The 15,385-nt window shown below is 37.3% G+C and overlaps 1 protein-coding gene across 2 annotated transcripts in view; it reads left to right on the forward strand.

Moving 5' to 3' along the window:
* Nucleotides 1-15,385, forward strand: part of ano3 (anoctamin 3) — a 41,132-nt gene that overhangs the window by 920 nt on the left and 24,827 nt on the right. For both annotated transcript variants that reach the window (XM_077567952.1, XM_077567951.1), the window contains exon 2: nt 13,725-13,931. In XM_077567952.1, the coding sequence (XP_077424078.1) occupies nt 13,725-13,931 (207 nt within the window). The remainder of the gene's footprint in view (nt 1-13,724; nt 13,932-15,385) is intronic.

Consider the following 15,385-nt stretch of genomic DNA (forward strand, 5'->3'; position numbering starts at 1 on the left):
CCCCCCAAAAAAGAAAAGTTTGAACTCAAGTGCACTCTAAGGCATAATGTGCTTAAAGGTCAGTCCCTTTTTTTTTTTTGCTTTCTGAGTGTTTTTCAAGTCACGACTGCTTTTGACATTTAAAAATAGTTCGCAACAGGCTGTTAAAAGTCATGCAGTCAAATGGAAACTGCACTGTTTTGTATCGGCTGACTAAATAGCCTACTGTATTTTTTATTTATCTGTTTATTTTACATCGTCATAGATACTGCCTGATTTTTGTCATTTGGGACAATGTGAGAAATTAAGTGAAACGCAGGAAAAATCCTATAAAAAAATTATAAACCGGAAGATTCACACAAGAATTTTATTTATATTATTTATTATACACACAAATTGTATTACTGTATTATTTGTAAAAATCCTCCAAACCAACACATTGTTTGATTTAAAAGTGTGTTTCACAAATTATTTAGCAATTTGTCATTCTCCATAGCAGCAGGGGTCTGACATGAATATATGAGTTTGTCAAATTAGAAAGGCAGCAGACGATGTGGAAAGCTGACTTGAACTTTCACGTCCCACTCAATAGTTGAGTGAGTGCTAAGTGCCCGATTAAAATCGATGACAAAATAATTTTAGCTCACATCTAAGTAGCCATCAAATGTCATACCGTACTCTCATAGAGGCATAAACAACATCACACGAGGGCATTAAAAGGCTTCCAGATGGAAATTATTTTGCAGTGATATGTTCTATTACATCCCTATCATTACTTGGTCATTACAATCTGAAGCTATCCAAGGGTGGAAAAACATCCAGTGAGTAAGTTAAATCTCTCTACTTTTCTGTGGGAAAATGACAATGAGGTCCAACATTAACTCATTCACTGCCATTGACGGCTATAGACGTCAAAAATTCATTTGAACTATTTCTATTAGTTTAACATTTTTTTCTATTTTTGTTAACAAGAGTATGAAAACCTAGAATGTTTTTTTTGTACATTTAGAACAGATATAACATTTGTGATTAATCGTGAGTTAACTAGTGAAGTCATACGATTAATTACGATTACAAATTTTAATCGCCTGATGCCCCTAATTTTTCGTCTTTTCAAAAAATATATATATATTTTTTTAATTTATATATTTTTAAATTTTTTAATAATTTTTTAAAAATCTTTATTAATCGCATGACTTCACTAGTTAACTCTGCATTGTTTTATGGAACAGAAAAATAGATCAAATTAAACTCTCATAATAATTAATGGTTCATTCGCTGTTATTTTAGCATAAGATTAACATATAAGACCAAAACATTTACCGGTATATAACATTGTTTAGTGTAGAACAGATTAATTTAGTGCTTGTGTTTGTTAGGAAATTCCGACGGTGTATTAGGGCCACGTATAAAAAAATGTTTCTAGAGGGCGGGGGCAATTTTTCCGAGAAAAATACTCACAAATTTGCCACTTTATAAATTCCCAAATTTACGAGTTTTTTTCTCGCAAATGTGCAAATTTATAAAGTGGCAAATTCGCGAGTTTAAAAAGTGGCAAATTTGCGAGCAAAAAACTCTGAAACTTACGAGAAATACACGTAGCGTAGCTATAGTCTAATCATGTGAGGATTCGATGGTGGTTGATGGGACACTGTTTATAAAATGAAAAGGCAGGATGGGGACGGATTCAATATTAAATTAAAACTTTACTCGTCATTCACCACAGCCAGAGCAACAACACTTCCTGATGCCCTATCAGCTGACTAACACTATCCAATCAGATGCTAGCATACTTGAGGTAAATGCAAGTTAATGACGGAGAGCAGCAGATTCGACACATCAATTTAGATACTTGCACAAAAAAAATAGCAAAATGTATGAATGTGTAAATAATAATTCTGGAAACATAAATGTACAAGTAAATTTAAATTTTAACAAATTAACTTAAATGCTTGATCCTTCGCAAATATGGTTAATCTATGCTTAAGCAATTACTATATCCTTATTTGGAAACTCGACCAAAAAGTATTGGCACAAACTGTCGAGTGGTACGCTACGTGTATTTCTCGTATGTTTTTGAGGTGTTTTTTTTCTCGCAAATAAAAAACTCGTAAATTTGCGAGTTTTTTCTCTCGAAATATTGCCCCCGCCCTCTAAAAAAATATATATATTTATACGTCGTAGTACCTGGGATCGCAATTATATTATTTTCACCATCGTTCAGCCTTATCTGCAACTTTTCAAATCAATACACGATCCTCCCATTTGATCTTGAATTCAACAAGAATAGCAAGATTGCCTTTTTTTTTTTGTTACTATATGCAAATACTTCCCTCAAGACTTGTCATAGATTCAGTAGCTCCTCAAAGTGAGATATCATGCAGTCCTCTACTAATATAAAAACATTAGTGCATATGTCTGCAACAGGCCACCTGTGCTGTTACGCAAGTAGCAGATGCTTTTGTATATGTCGACGTTGGTTCGAGGACAGATTGACGCCGAGGACGCGAGCTACTGTTGCACATCAGGCTCATTTGCGTTCATGTTCAATGAGCAGGTCCGTTTTCAACAATGCGCCTCTTTTTGTTCAGCATGTGAACAAATGATCCGTTGTAACAATTTGCAGCTTTAAATAGCCACAAATGCTAAAAGCGAATCCCCTTTATTTACGTCTACGAGCCGTGTGACGTCATACAAAAAAAAAAAAAAAACACAATCAGCATTGGTTATAAAAAGATGATATGATGCTGAAGAGATTTAGAATAAAAGAGGATGTTGAATCAGCTTAAATGATGCAATCCAGAGGTTTTGCCAGGAATGTCTAATAGGTTCGAGACCGCAGCTAAAAAGTGACATCTGCTCTGAGGTGCGCTCGCGGTCACCCTGCACGTGGGCAGCAGACGGCATGAGCAAATTGCCTCTGTTCTCCGGGGAGGCTCTTGACTATTTCCTTCGTGACCCGTCAGACTTCACCTTTGAGGAAGGTCGCCCATTGTTGTTACATTTTGGGCCAATGTTAAACCAAATTCCAATCTTTTTTGTCTCCTTGTCTGATTGTCTATATGATGTAATTTTGGAGACAAATGGCTCTTCGGGCAGTTTAGTCAGCGTGGATGTGGACATGGCTGTCTTGTTGCCGTGTTAAATGTCATCTTTGGAATGAAAGCTTTCCTGGAAGGCAATTTGGAACATAATACTTTGCAAGTAGTCACTCGATAAAGACCGCCAAAAAAAGACGAGCCCCTCATGACAAAGACGAGCTTAATACCCAAATTGTCCGTTGTAATTACTTTGGACCAACAGACTAGCTAATGCCTGGATCACACTGCAAGATTTTAGTCCCATATTGGCCCGATTTGCCATCACAAACGTTTTTCAAATTTTGTTCGGACAAAACTCCTTGTAGTGTGACATAATCCACCATTTACAATTTGGCGTCGAGAAGCCATTTGAAGACAAAATGAAAAAAGTCTCGCATATTTGATATGTTTGGGGATGTTTTTTTTTTCCCGTGTTAAGTTGCCAGTGTAGGATTTTATTACAATAGTGCCATCATGAGCGACCAAATTTGATCCATTTTACTGAATTGAACGAGTTTGTAATTTTTAGGTGAATATATTACATTAACCGTGATATGTTCGGTCTATTAACTAACGAAGCCAAGTTGAACATTTACACTCCAAACCAGGCAATGCCAATCTGTTTCAAAGAGCTACTTGGGTAATGATGTATGTAAAAGACTTCCAGTTTGATACACCCTTCTGAAATCAATTCTTTCAAATGACCTTCAATTATTATTAATAACTCATAATATTCATCCATGAGGAAAGTAACAAAATAAATAAAATAAAATGCAGCCCTACTAGTCTAAATATGGTATTCTGGTTATAATTGTGTTAGTGGAACACGAGTTAAGCAGCAAAATCCAACAGTTTTTAATCAATATCAAGGCGGCCATTTTGCCCCTTGCTGTCGACTGAAGATGACATCACAGTTGCTCATGTCTCAGGTAACAGCCAATCACAGCGCAGCTGAAAACTGGTGCGCTCTGATTGGTTGTTGCCTGAGCCCTGACCACCTGTGATGTCATTTTCTGTCGACAGCAAGTGGCAAAATGGCCACCCCCTGAGATGGATGAATACGGCTGGATTTTGCTTCATAACTCATATTCCACAAATGTAATATTAATCAAAATGTCATGTTTAGACTAGTGAGGTCACATATAATATATTATTGTCAAGAAACGGTTAACTTTTCCTTTAACAAAGTAGAAAATTGTTATAACTTTCTGCAAGTGATTACATATATAAATAAGGCCTTTTTACAACATTCCTAGGAAATCACAATGCACCATAGCTGGTGAGCTGTTTTTAGGACAGGCCCTCAGGCTGCTCTAGAGGCGATTCTGGGATCAGATCTTTATCATCCGATAAAGGGATATTCAGATGTTGGAGGTTTCACATTTCACTGCCATTTCACTGCCATTTCATGCTAATGACGAGAACGTAATAATAAAAAATAAAACTTAAAAATGTTGCATGTAGCAAGAGTTCTCTCGCTTTGCTTGCTGTTCATGGGAATTACATTAAACCGACAAATTCAAAAATAATTTTGTGCTCAAGTTGTACCTTTAGTATTTTACAGCCACAAATTAGCACGTTTTGCCCACATTTGAGCAATATAACGGTGCATTGATATTTTATCAACCTTTTCGATTCCTAGCAAATTAACAGTAATGTCATCGGAATTGTAATAGCAGTAGTCGTCGATGTTGTTGTTATGACTTTCAGCTTGTCCCTTCAAGTCACATTAGATCATATTTAGTGTCAGTCATGGCCCTGGTAAGGTTTGCTCGTAAATTCTATTAGGCTGAGCGATGAGTCGACTGGAAAGTGCCCAACTGTATTTTATATTTCTATTCCTACATTACTGCCTTTGTGTGTTAGAACTGTCAGAGGAAAATGATGCATTTTACAGCAATTTGTGTTCGGTCCTGTATGAAATGTTAATTGTTTCATCAGTTGTGGATGCACCTGCATATTGCAAATCAGCCATCTCTGATCCCCTTTTTCACATGGTTCGCAAAATGAAGTGATTTGTGCTGAATATTCAAGACTATTCTCCGCTTCGATCCTATTGATCTTCGCGAATCCACTTCTTATCTGTTCTTTGATATGGAATCAGACAAGAGGATGAAACACACTCGCTCTCATTGCTTCGAATTTTTTTTAAACAAGTGCCCGGTGTCCTCACGTGAGCCTCGCTTCCAAACACGCCGCTGCAGCTTTGGTCCACCTTCTCTGAGAGTGTGCTTGTGTGTTTTATCTTTTATTACCCACTGTTTACAGCTGGGACTATGTTTATTCTTGTTTGATGTATTTATGATGGCAATAAGATGGTAATCACCTTGCTTGGAAGGCTCGCTCGGGATGTTTTAGCTCATGGTTTAGTAGTCCAGCTGCAGCTTTAGTGTTCTGTCTCAAACTTTTAGTGTTGTTTTGCAGAAGTTTGCTGCTTTCACGGTATTTTCTCCTTAGATGCACCGTATGCAGTGGTTTGAAAAAGTCTACACACCCTTGTTCAAATTCCATTTTTTTTTGTGATATAAAAAAATGTGACCTATAACCTGTATAGTTGAATTGGGGGAAAAAATATTTCTGAGATGATGTTGGTTGCATAAGTGTGCACACCCTCTTATAATGAAGCCCTCTGTGTAGATGTGATTACAAAAAAAAAGATTTCAGTTGGCCTCACTTATTTTCATATTTAATGAAAACGTGCATCCAAAATCAAGTATCAGAAGAATTGGTAGCAATATCTACTGCATCCCTATTTGACCTTTTCATGCTGCTCGCCACTCACTCTCAATAATTTCAGTCTGGTCGTTTTTGTTGGATTCTGCTGGACAACAGGCAGGAGTAAAAGATCCTTTTGGGGGATCTGAAATGCACTCAGGCAGGCAGAGCTGTCCGTCTAATGTTTTATGATGCAGGCTTAGTTGAAAGCTGAGACACTAAAAGTGCTTTGAGCTCAACACAGATGAATAATTAACGACATAGACACTGGGGCATGATGGGAAGCATCCCACTGACCTGAATTCTCCGTTTCGACTTTATCTGTGCAGATAATATCTTGATGCTTAATGCTTCAAATGGGAACGGTAGACCAATACGTCTCCGCGTTTCAGACCCCTTGGCAGCTTTATTTAATGTTAACAACATTGTTGTGCTTCTGGTTGCTTTATGATTGCTTAAAATTTGACTTTAAAATAAAGAAATTACTCAAATGCTTTTTTTTAATGGCAGAAATGATCAACAAGAGCATAAAAACAGATATCGTCTTTTATTTGTTTGGTTGAATGGCGCCGAACAAAAACAGTCAGCCAAGCATTATTCACAATGCTTATTCCTGTGTACATTGTCATCCCCCTGCCTAAAAATTAATCCTTTTAATCTCACATCACAAGACTGACATGCGCAGGCTGCATAGAGAAGATCCAAATCCCGGATCACGACCTTCGTCCAGCCCCCTTGGATGAGTGTGAGGGGATGTTTTTTTTTTTTGTTTGTTTTTTTGTTTTTAATCGCAGCGTATAAACTTGTGTTGCCATGTGCTGGTTGTGAGGTGATTCTTCCCACATTAACTCACTTCCCACTAATCTCTTTATTATTATTTTAGTATTCCTGTGTTTTTTTTTTTAGCTTGTTCTCCTTCTGGTATGGAAAATCACTAAACACACACAGTCAAAGCACACGCAGGATTAATTTAGCCGTCACACAGTGAGATTACTGCGGGGCACACTGGATTTCACATTTCACGAACCTTTAAAAATATTTTTCTCAACGTACTTAATGTAGAGTGGTAACTCTTCTTAGGAGTGACCTGAGTTACCAGATTTTATATATATATATATATATGGGGAGCAAAAATGGAAAGAAAAAAAAATCAAGCTTTTTATTGCTATTTCCTGTTTAAGTTTAAACCTAAACAAAGAGAATAACCAAAGCACATGATTTGCAAATGTCTGCCAACTTCATGCTAACACACAATGCAGAATGCTATTGATGGACTGCAGAAACTAGCATTAATGTTGCAGCAGTTATAAATAATGGCTATTTGAACACAAACGCAGCAGCAGCACACGTGGACAGACATTGTAGCAATACACCAGGGGATATACAGTAATCCCTACTGTATGGGGGCTCATGGTCTCGCTATTTGGCAGATTTGTATTGTTTTCTTTTTTTGTACAGTTTGTAGCTCTTATTTTGTTCTGCCTTCTGTTATTTTGGGTGTTACTCCTCTATCAACCACTACATGGTGGCACACTATTTTTGCTTGACTGTAAATTTGAAAGAAAAGGAATGAAAACAGGTATTCAGTTCAGTCTAATTTTTGCTGAAAATTATTGAATGTCAAATCCTCTTCAATCCTGCTTTTTATACCTACAGAAAGCGACAGCTGTTCGTTCATTTTCTTTATATATTTGGCCATAATTATTGATTTATACTGTGAGATGTAAAGTTTGTTCATTTGGGAAAAAAATACTTAATTTGTCCAGAGCCTCCTTTACTTGTACAGTAGTTCAACATCCAATTTATTTATTTTTTAATATTAGAATTTTTGTTTTTTATCTATAATGTGGGACATAGAGGGTTTCTTGTTTTAATATACTTTCTTAAATTAATTACTTTTTAATTTCTTAAAATAATTACTTTATTGATATCACTATATATTAATTATTACTATACTGGATTACTAATAGCATCCATTAATTTCAAATGCATCACAGAACAATTTAAAGTTGTAGGTAAATGCAGTTAAGTTCATATAGGTTTGTGTTTATCCATTTTTATAACCTCAGTAGCTGATGATATCTTTTTTTTCCCCCCCGCAAGTTCTATAATTTCTATGGAATCAATTTCACACAACAACAAACCTGTCCAATTTGTGCTCCTATTTTAGACTTTGAGGATCATTTTGGGATGACTGAGCCTCCCCTCTGCAGGTCCATTAACTGGGCTCAGCTCTGTTGCGTCATCTCAGACATAGACAGCCTTGCAGAATATTCCAGCACCTGGAGCACATTTCACTGCAGCCTTCTGGGGATATGTATGTGTTTATTATGTGGGAGTTGCATGGAAATAAAGTAAACACAATCCTCTATTGCAGAATCGTGTGTCTAACGTGCACGCTTGCATTCTTCTCCCGATACTGGGGCACTTCATTTACGAGATGACCGGTTTTTAATATTGCAGATAATGAAAATGAAGAGCCAATTAAAGCATTTGGAGCTGAACTGTGTTAATAAGATGTAATCTTTCCTCAAACACATTTTTTTCTCCACTCAATTGTAGAGCATTATTTAAAATCTTGTCTTTCTTTAAGGAGAGGCCTTTAGTTGTAGAAATGCTTGTGGATGGGCGCAGCTCTGTTGCTAGGTCCTTATGGAAACTTGCTTTGTTTGGCTTTTTGTTCTTGGTTTTTATAATGCAACTCAGTTGGAAGGAGCACTAAATCTCAAATTGAATAGCGTGGTTAAAACAGACAAACTGTACTGCACTGTACTAATTTTTTGTCTTTATTTTATTTTTTTTTATTTATTCTTTATTTGTATTTTAGTTTTGCAATGTGAAAAATGTGTAAAGGAAACATAATTGCAGCTACAAGTTAGCACATTTTTAGCCATTCATTTTTGAACTGCTTAAATTCTATATAGGGTTGCAGGTGAACTGTCACACATGGGTTCTTAACGCTCTTGACCTTGGGGACCAAGGCATGCCAAAACCACTTTAAATGAGGATTAAAAGATAGTTGGTTATCTGGCCAATATTAATATTTAAATATTAACTAATAAAAATATATTTAAAAATAATTAAAAAATGTTTTTAAATATAAATATTTAAATTAATCCACTTTTTCTAATATTGTACCATCAAAGAAATTGTGGTAATGGCAAAAAAAAAAAATCTTGTTTAAAAGAAGCCTATTATTAACAGTTGTTGAACTTGATTAAAATCAGATTGTAAAGATTGTTCAATTTGTTTAATATCTGAACTAGAACAGTATACCACTGTGTCGTGAATCTGTCAGTCAAAACTGAATTTTTGGTTAGATTTTTTAAGTTCAGTAACGAAAATGTAGAATAGAAGAGGACCTAAACATGATCCTTGAGGTACCCCTTTGTTAATAATCTTTAAGTCTTATTGGCTACCTTGAAAGGAAACACGCTGACTTTTCTGATGAAGAAGAAAAATGAAAAATGATGACTCAGTAGAAAGACCCAAGGCATGTAATTTATCTAATCAACCCTGTCTATTGCTTTAGCAAGACCAATTAATATAGCACCTGTAGGCATACGGTAATCGGATGCTGATTCACATTTTAAAAGAGAAGAGCAACTCATCACTTTTTTTCTTTTCTTTTTTTATCTTCGTCATGAAGCTTTTATCAGAAACCCCCAGTTTTCCTCATTCCACATCAGTGCGCTGCAGAGAAAATAATCAGCATGATCAGTGGGCCCCTGGGTCCTTGTGCTCAACCCACCTCAACCGACTCCTTTCTCATGCAACAGCACTGGGGAATCCCACTGAGATCAGTACCACGAGAATGAGTTATCATTCAGCTTGTGGCTGCGGCAACAGCCCTGGGGATGCAGAGTGTGTCAATGCAGCTGTGCAAGGTCACGGAACAAACTCCTCGCCGGGGGTGAAAGAACATCGTGTTCCCATTATCAGTCTCGTGAATACATATGTCAGGTGCAGTACCGCCTCAATGCAGATGTTTTGGTTACAGTGAGCCGCTTCCCATGCCGGACCTCCATTATGGTTATTAGCCTTTGTACATTCTTGCTATTCATCGCTGACCTTCAATCTCGTTTTAACAATCTTGTCGTATCACACTTTTGTAGCCACACTGACCTTGAAAATAACCTCCGCTGGTATTAATGGTATTAGAGTTTTGTCAAGCTGCTCTCACCGGTATTAACGCGTACTGTATATAATGTATATGAATGGAGTTCATTTTTGTGGACCATCCACCTCATTTTTCTTGACTTATCGAGCCGAGTGATTTGATGGCAGAGGAATGCTGACGCTTTCAATGTGCCTCCTCCATGAAGGACGGAATCATCATCATCATCATCATCATAATGACAGTAGCTTATAAATGGATGGAGGGCATCTGTCCAGCCCCCAACCTCCCCTTCACTTAATTCCACTTCATGCTGAAGGTTATCTTCCCTGATTTTGCCCATTTATGGTATATTTTGACCATCTAGAGTATTTCAGTGTGACCCTTGTTGGTTTTTAGATTTCAATGTGGTGCAATAATCAATATCTAATTATGATTATTGTCAATCAATCGACCACTGTTGTTTGTCCTATGATAGAAACAAAAATGTCCAAAATGAATACAATTATTTGTATTTATGGATGTTATGTTCAATATCACTTTTTTTCCAGACTGATACTGTAGGAGTATTCAACTCTTGAGTAGCCACTGATACCAATACCAAGTACCGATACCACTTCTACCTTTTGAGACATAGCATTTTTAGAGAAAAAAAAAAGCAATGACAGATCATTTTGACGAAGGAACTATATATCCCAATATAACATTTTTGCTTGAAATTGCATAAAATGAATTGCAATTTTCTATTATGTTCTTCCCATTTATTCATAAAATACATGTTTGTTTGGAACACGCAGTAAAATTAATTTTAATAATTAATTAATTGTAAACGAAGAATCCAGTGGCCAGAAAATGTCCCAAAAACGTCGGTCTTTGCACGACTGATGCAGCCAAATGTAATGAACAGCTTCGATTGGCCGTGTTTGAAGTCGCCTGTGATCGCTCCCACAACGGCGCAGACCTTCCTCTGTCAAATCCGCCATACCCGTCTAACCCGCCTCCAGGCAGTTACGTCACGTAGGATTTATGCCATTCACAAAAATAGAGGTCATACACAGCAAATTTCCAGTGTTGGATGACATCTGATGTAAACAGTGTTATTCTGACACTGTTAGGATAAAAAAATTACTCTGTCAGAGTGGAAGCGAAGTGTAACCTGAATAGCACTACCTTGAGTGTTAAATTGACCATAGGCGGTTCTTTTAAGACGGCGTCAATATGGATAAACGTTCACACTCACATTCAGACCTACACAACAAAATCGCCAGTGTTAGATTAACACTGAGTAGTGTTAAATCTAACACTAGAAAATTGTTTATATATGTCCACACCAATGAGTGTGAATCTGACACTTTTCAACCATCAGGAAGACAACTATTCTACTGACTCTGCCCCAACAACACCAATTGGGCTATTGAAATGCTGACAGCACACTGGAAATTGGAAAATTTGTCGTTTACCGGAAATGAGGGTGCATGCGTCATTTTTTCAAAATTTTCAGGAAACTCAAAATATTGAACCATTTGCATCATGAGATGATTTAGGCAAAAATTTTTACTTAGGCAATTATTTTAAGAGGGTGATGATATGTGCCTTTCGATTAACTGGCAACCAGTCCAGGTTTTACCTCAACTCCAAGGTCTGCTGTGATAGACTCCAGCTGAGGAAAAAACTAAAGGATTTGGATGGATATTCACAGCAAAAGCTTTAATGCAGAAGCTGCAATGAGAATGTCGCCTCTTTTGCAAATTGTTCTTTTGGATGAGAGGGTCAAACAATCTTAAATTAGACAGAATGCACGCCTTCATAGCAACTGCCCTGCTGCATTATGCATACACTTGAGCAATAACAAACTGCTGTTATTCACTGAGAAAGCAAGAAAGTGGTGAACTCCCATCACGCAATCGGTTTCCTTTCGTGATTTATTTTATAATCAAACTGTTTTGACAACATAACCACTTTGGTCTAAAAAAACAAACATTTTAGTTTGTACTGCATTTGTTAAAAATTCCCTGCATAAATATGTAAACGAGTATTTAACCCCTAGGCGTTATTGTGACCATTTTTTGGCTTTTTGTTGGTTCTGACCAAGCCATTTCAAAATAAAATACTGCCCACGGGTTAAGTGTTTGTATACTTGTCTGTATGATTTATATGTGGCACAGAAGTCACGTTTGCATTTGCCGTTTATAAGCCCTTTCACTCCTCCACGCATCGGACTTCTCAGCCGCAGTGGCCATTAGACATGCAGCCTATGTGTAATGTAACACGAGCTCATATATCGGGTCAGCCTGCAATTCTCTTTTTATGAGCCTTTAATTTTCAGTGCTTGTTAACAAAGTCATGATTCTTGTTTATGTTTACTATTCGGGCTCTACTCAAAATGAATCACATTGAAAAGCTTTTTATTTTATTTTTATTTTTTATAAATATTCTGCCAGACCAAATTTATTATGTCTCCAATGAAATGCAGTCAGACATCATTTCAACCTAAAATCAAAACTGACATTATTATTTTTAAAGGAAGAAATTGTAGCAAGGCAGAGGGTTTCGATCGTACAAGTGAATGAATGTTCTTACAAAAGGGAAAAAATCAAATGCAAGTTAAGAGTCGTCAAGCTACTAACGGCTCTGTTAAGTCTTCATACCGAAGCTTGGCCACTCCCATTTTTGATTTAGCAAAGATTTGCAGCCCACATTTGTTCATTGAAATGGATGAACACTCTTTAACATAATCCCCACTGAAATTGTTTGAGCACTCTAAAAAACTAGAGCCTTTTTTTTCTTTTTCTTTTTAAAATAAAATGCTTGCCCCATTTGCTATGAGAAGACACAATGCTAATAATAAAAGACTTCTCATAATGATAATTGTTCATCCCTAATTCACACTTACTGTACATTCACACCTATTGATAATTTAATCTTCTTCCGTGCATATTTTTGGAGTGTGGGAGGGAGTCAGTAGATGAAGAAAACATTATGGGAACTATTGTTTACATTCTTGTTTCTTCCATTAAAGTGAAAGTCAACCTTAAACATTTCATGACAATAATATGTTATACATGACCTCACTAGTCTAAACATGACATTTTGAATAAAATTACATTTAAATTACATTTGAGGAATATGAGTTATGTAGCGGCAGCACGGTGGCTGACTGGTTAGCACGTCCGCCTCCCAGTGCAGAGGACGTGAGATCGAGTCCGGGCTTCGGCCTTCCTGGGTGGAGTTTGCATGTTCTCCCTGTGCTTGCGTGGGTTTTCTCCGGGTGCTCCGGTTTCCTCCCACATTCCAAAGACATGCATGGCAGGTTAATTGAACACTCCAAATTGTCCGTAAGTGTGATTGTGAGTGTGGATGGTTGTTTGTCTCTGTGTGCCCTGTGATTGGCTGGCAACCAGTTCAGGGTGTACCCCGCCTACTGCCCAAAGCCAGCTGGGATAGGCTCCAGCACCCCCGCGACCCTTGTGAGGAAAAGCAGTCAAGAAAATGGATGGATGGAGTTATGTAGCAAAATCCAGCCATTTTTATCCATGTCAGGGGGCGGCCATTTTTCCACCTGCTGTCTACTGAAGATGACATCACAGTTGGTCAGCGCTCAGGCAACGGCCAATCACAGCTCACCTGTTTTCTGAAGCTCATCTGTGATTGGTTGTTACCTGAGCCCTGAGCAACTGTGATGTCATTTTCACTCAACAACAAGTGGCAAAATGGCCACCTTTTGATATTGATAAAAACTGCTGTGTTTTTTCTGCTTAAGTCATAGTCTATTATTGTCCAAAAAAAATTTGGGGGGGGGACTTCGCCTTTAAATCACCTCTCCACTTCTCCAGGCATGCACACCAGCATCAGCGAGATTCTGAAGGAGAAGAGCCTGAAGCCGTCCCGCCGCAGTCTGCCCTGCCTGGCCCAGAGTCAGACCCATCCCATCAACCTCAACCACTTCCTGTCTGTACCTCTGAGCCCGGAGCCCAAAGCCCAAGTGGAGGTTCTGAGTCAGAGCATCAGCACCTCCTGCAGCCTCTTGCCGCCACAGACAGGTCAGTACCATCGCAGACAGGAGTTACGTCACTCGTCTGCATCACACATGACAGTGTGTGTGTGTGTTTGTGTGTAAACGCTTGCCTTAGGGGTTGTCATATTCACACCAAAAGATGATGTTTACAGGATTATAACAAGATTATGTCGCAAGCTTTTTAGCAGAATTTCCACCATCTATGATAATGTTGGCTAATCACATTCCACTCACGTTTTTCCCAGCCACTGATGGTATCCAAACACTTCAACCTTGAAAATGGGCCCTTGTTATACGCACCTGTGAAGTGCAATTTTACAATTGTTGACTTCTACTACCCGTAATTAACTGCTACTCAGCCGCATCAGGTCCGTGACAAATATAATTAAAAGTTACCTGTTTTTTATGTTTGATGCATCGTTACGCCATCATGGCCATCATTTTCTCCATACTTGTCTTTATGCAGAGGGCACGAGAAAAAAAGAAAAAGATCAAACGTTCTAATGTAATGTGCAGTTTCAGGCGCATGAAGTAGAAGGTATAATAGTGTATGGAAATGTTCCTTGCTGAAGGAGTCTTTCATTTATCTCAGTGTACTGTCAACCCCGGGGGCACAGTGTTGTGAAGAAAAAAAAATACATACTAGAAGATATATGCTGGTGTGCGTAAGGTTCATTACCATAAAATGTCTGCATTGCGCATTGTATTTTCCTGTGTATGCACTACAGTATTTCTCTCCTAAAAAAAAAAAAATGTTCTTCATTTTTCATCTCAAAATTCAGCTTTTTGTTTTTCTGTACTTTCAAAGTGACTGCACGGTTGTGTCAAATACTTCAAAACAGTATACAGTATATACTGTTTATTATAACATTAAAAAAAAAAAAAAGCATGTTTTCATGGTATCGGTACTCATAAAAATGCTCCGATTTTGCACTGATACCACATCACAAGTCTGACAAATACCATGTACATGTCATTAATATGCTTGGGCTAATTCCTGATTTCAAGGTAGACCACAGTTTTAAAAAATCACGGTTTCAAAACTGCTAAAACTTTTACATCAGTGACATGAGCTTTTTTTTTTTTTTCTGTTTTGTTTTTCAAACTAACGTGACCCTTTCCAGTTTTCTTGTTGGTGCGAGCAGTCATCTTTTCCCTTTGTGTAAAATGTCAGCTCTTTTGAATTTTTTTTCGGGTACAGAGGTGAAAATGAACAAAATACCCAAAAATTAATTGAAAAATCATTTTTGTAAATAAAATGAAGTGTTTTTGACCAACCCCCAACCTCGATACATAACAAAAACTACATTTTATGTTTATAGAAACTAACTATAACTATACTAGTACTACTAACTACCTAACTGCAGCGAGAATGTCCTTTGTTTGCATCTTTGTCAATTAATTCCATACATGAGCTTTCAGAGATGAATTTAAATTTAAAATGTAATAAATTTGAATTATTTTAATAATATTTGGAGT

Source organism: Vanacampus margaritifer, chromosome 6, assembly GCF_051991255.1.
Source record: "Vanacampus margaritifer isolate UIUO_Vmar chromosome 6, RoL_Vmar_1.0, whole genome shotgun sequence".
Taxonomy (NCBI): Eukaryota; Metazoa; Chordata; class Actinopteri; order Syngnathiformes; family Syngnathidae; genus Vanacampus; species Vanacampus margaritifer.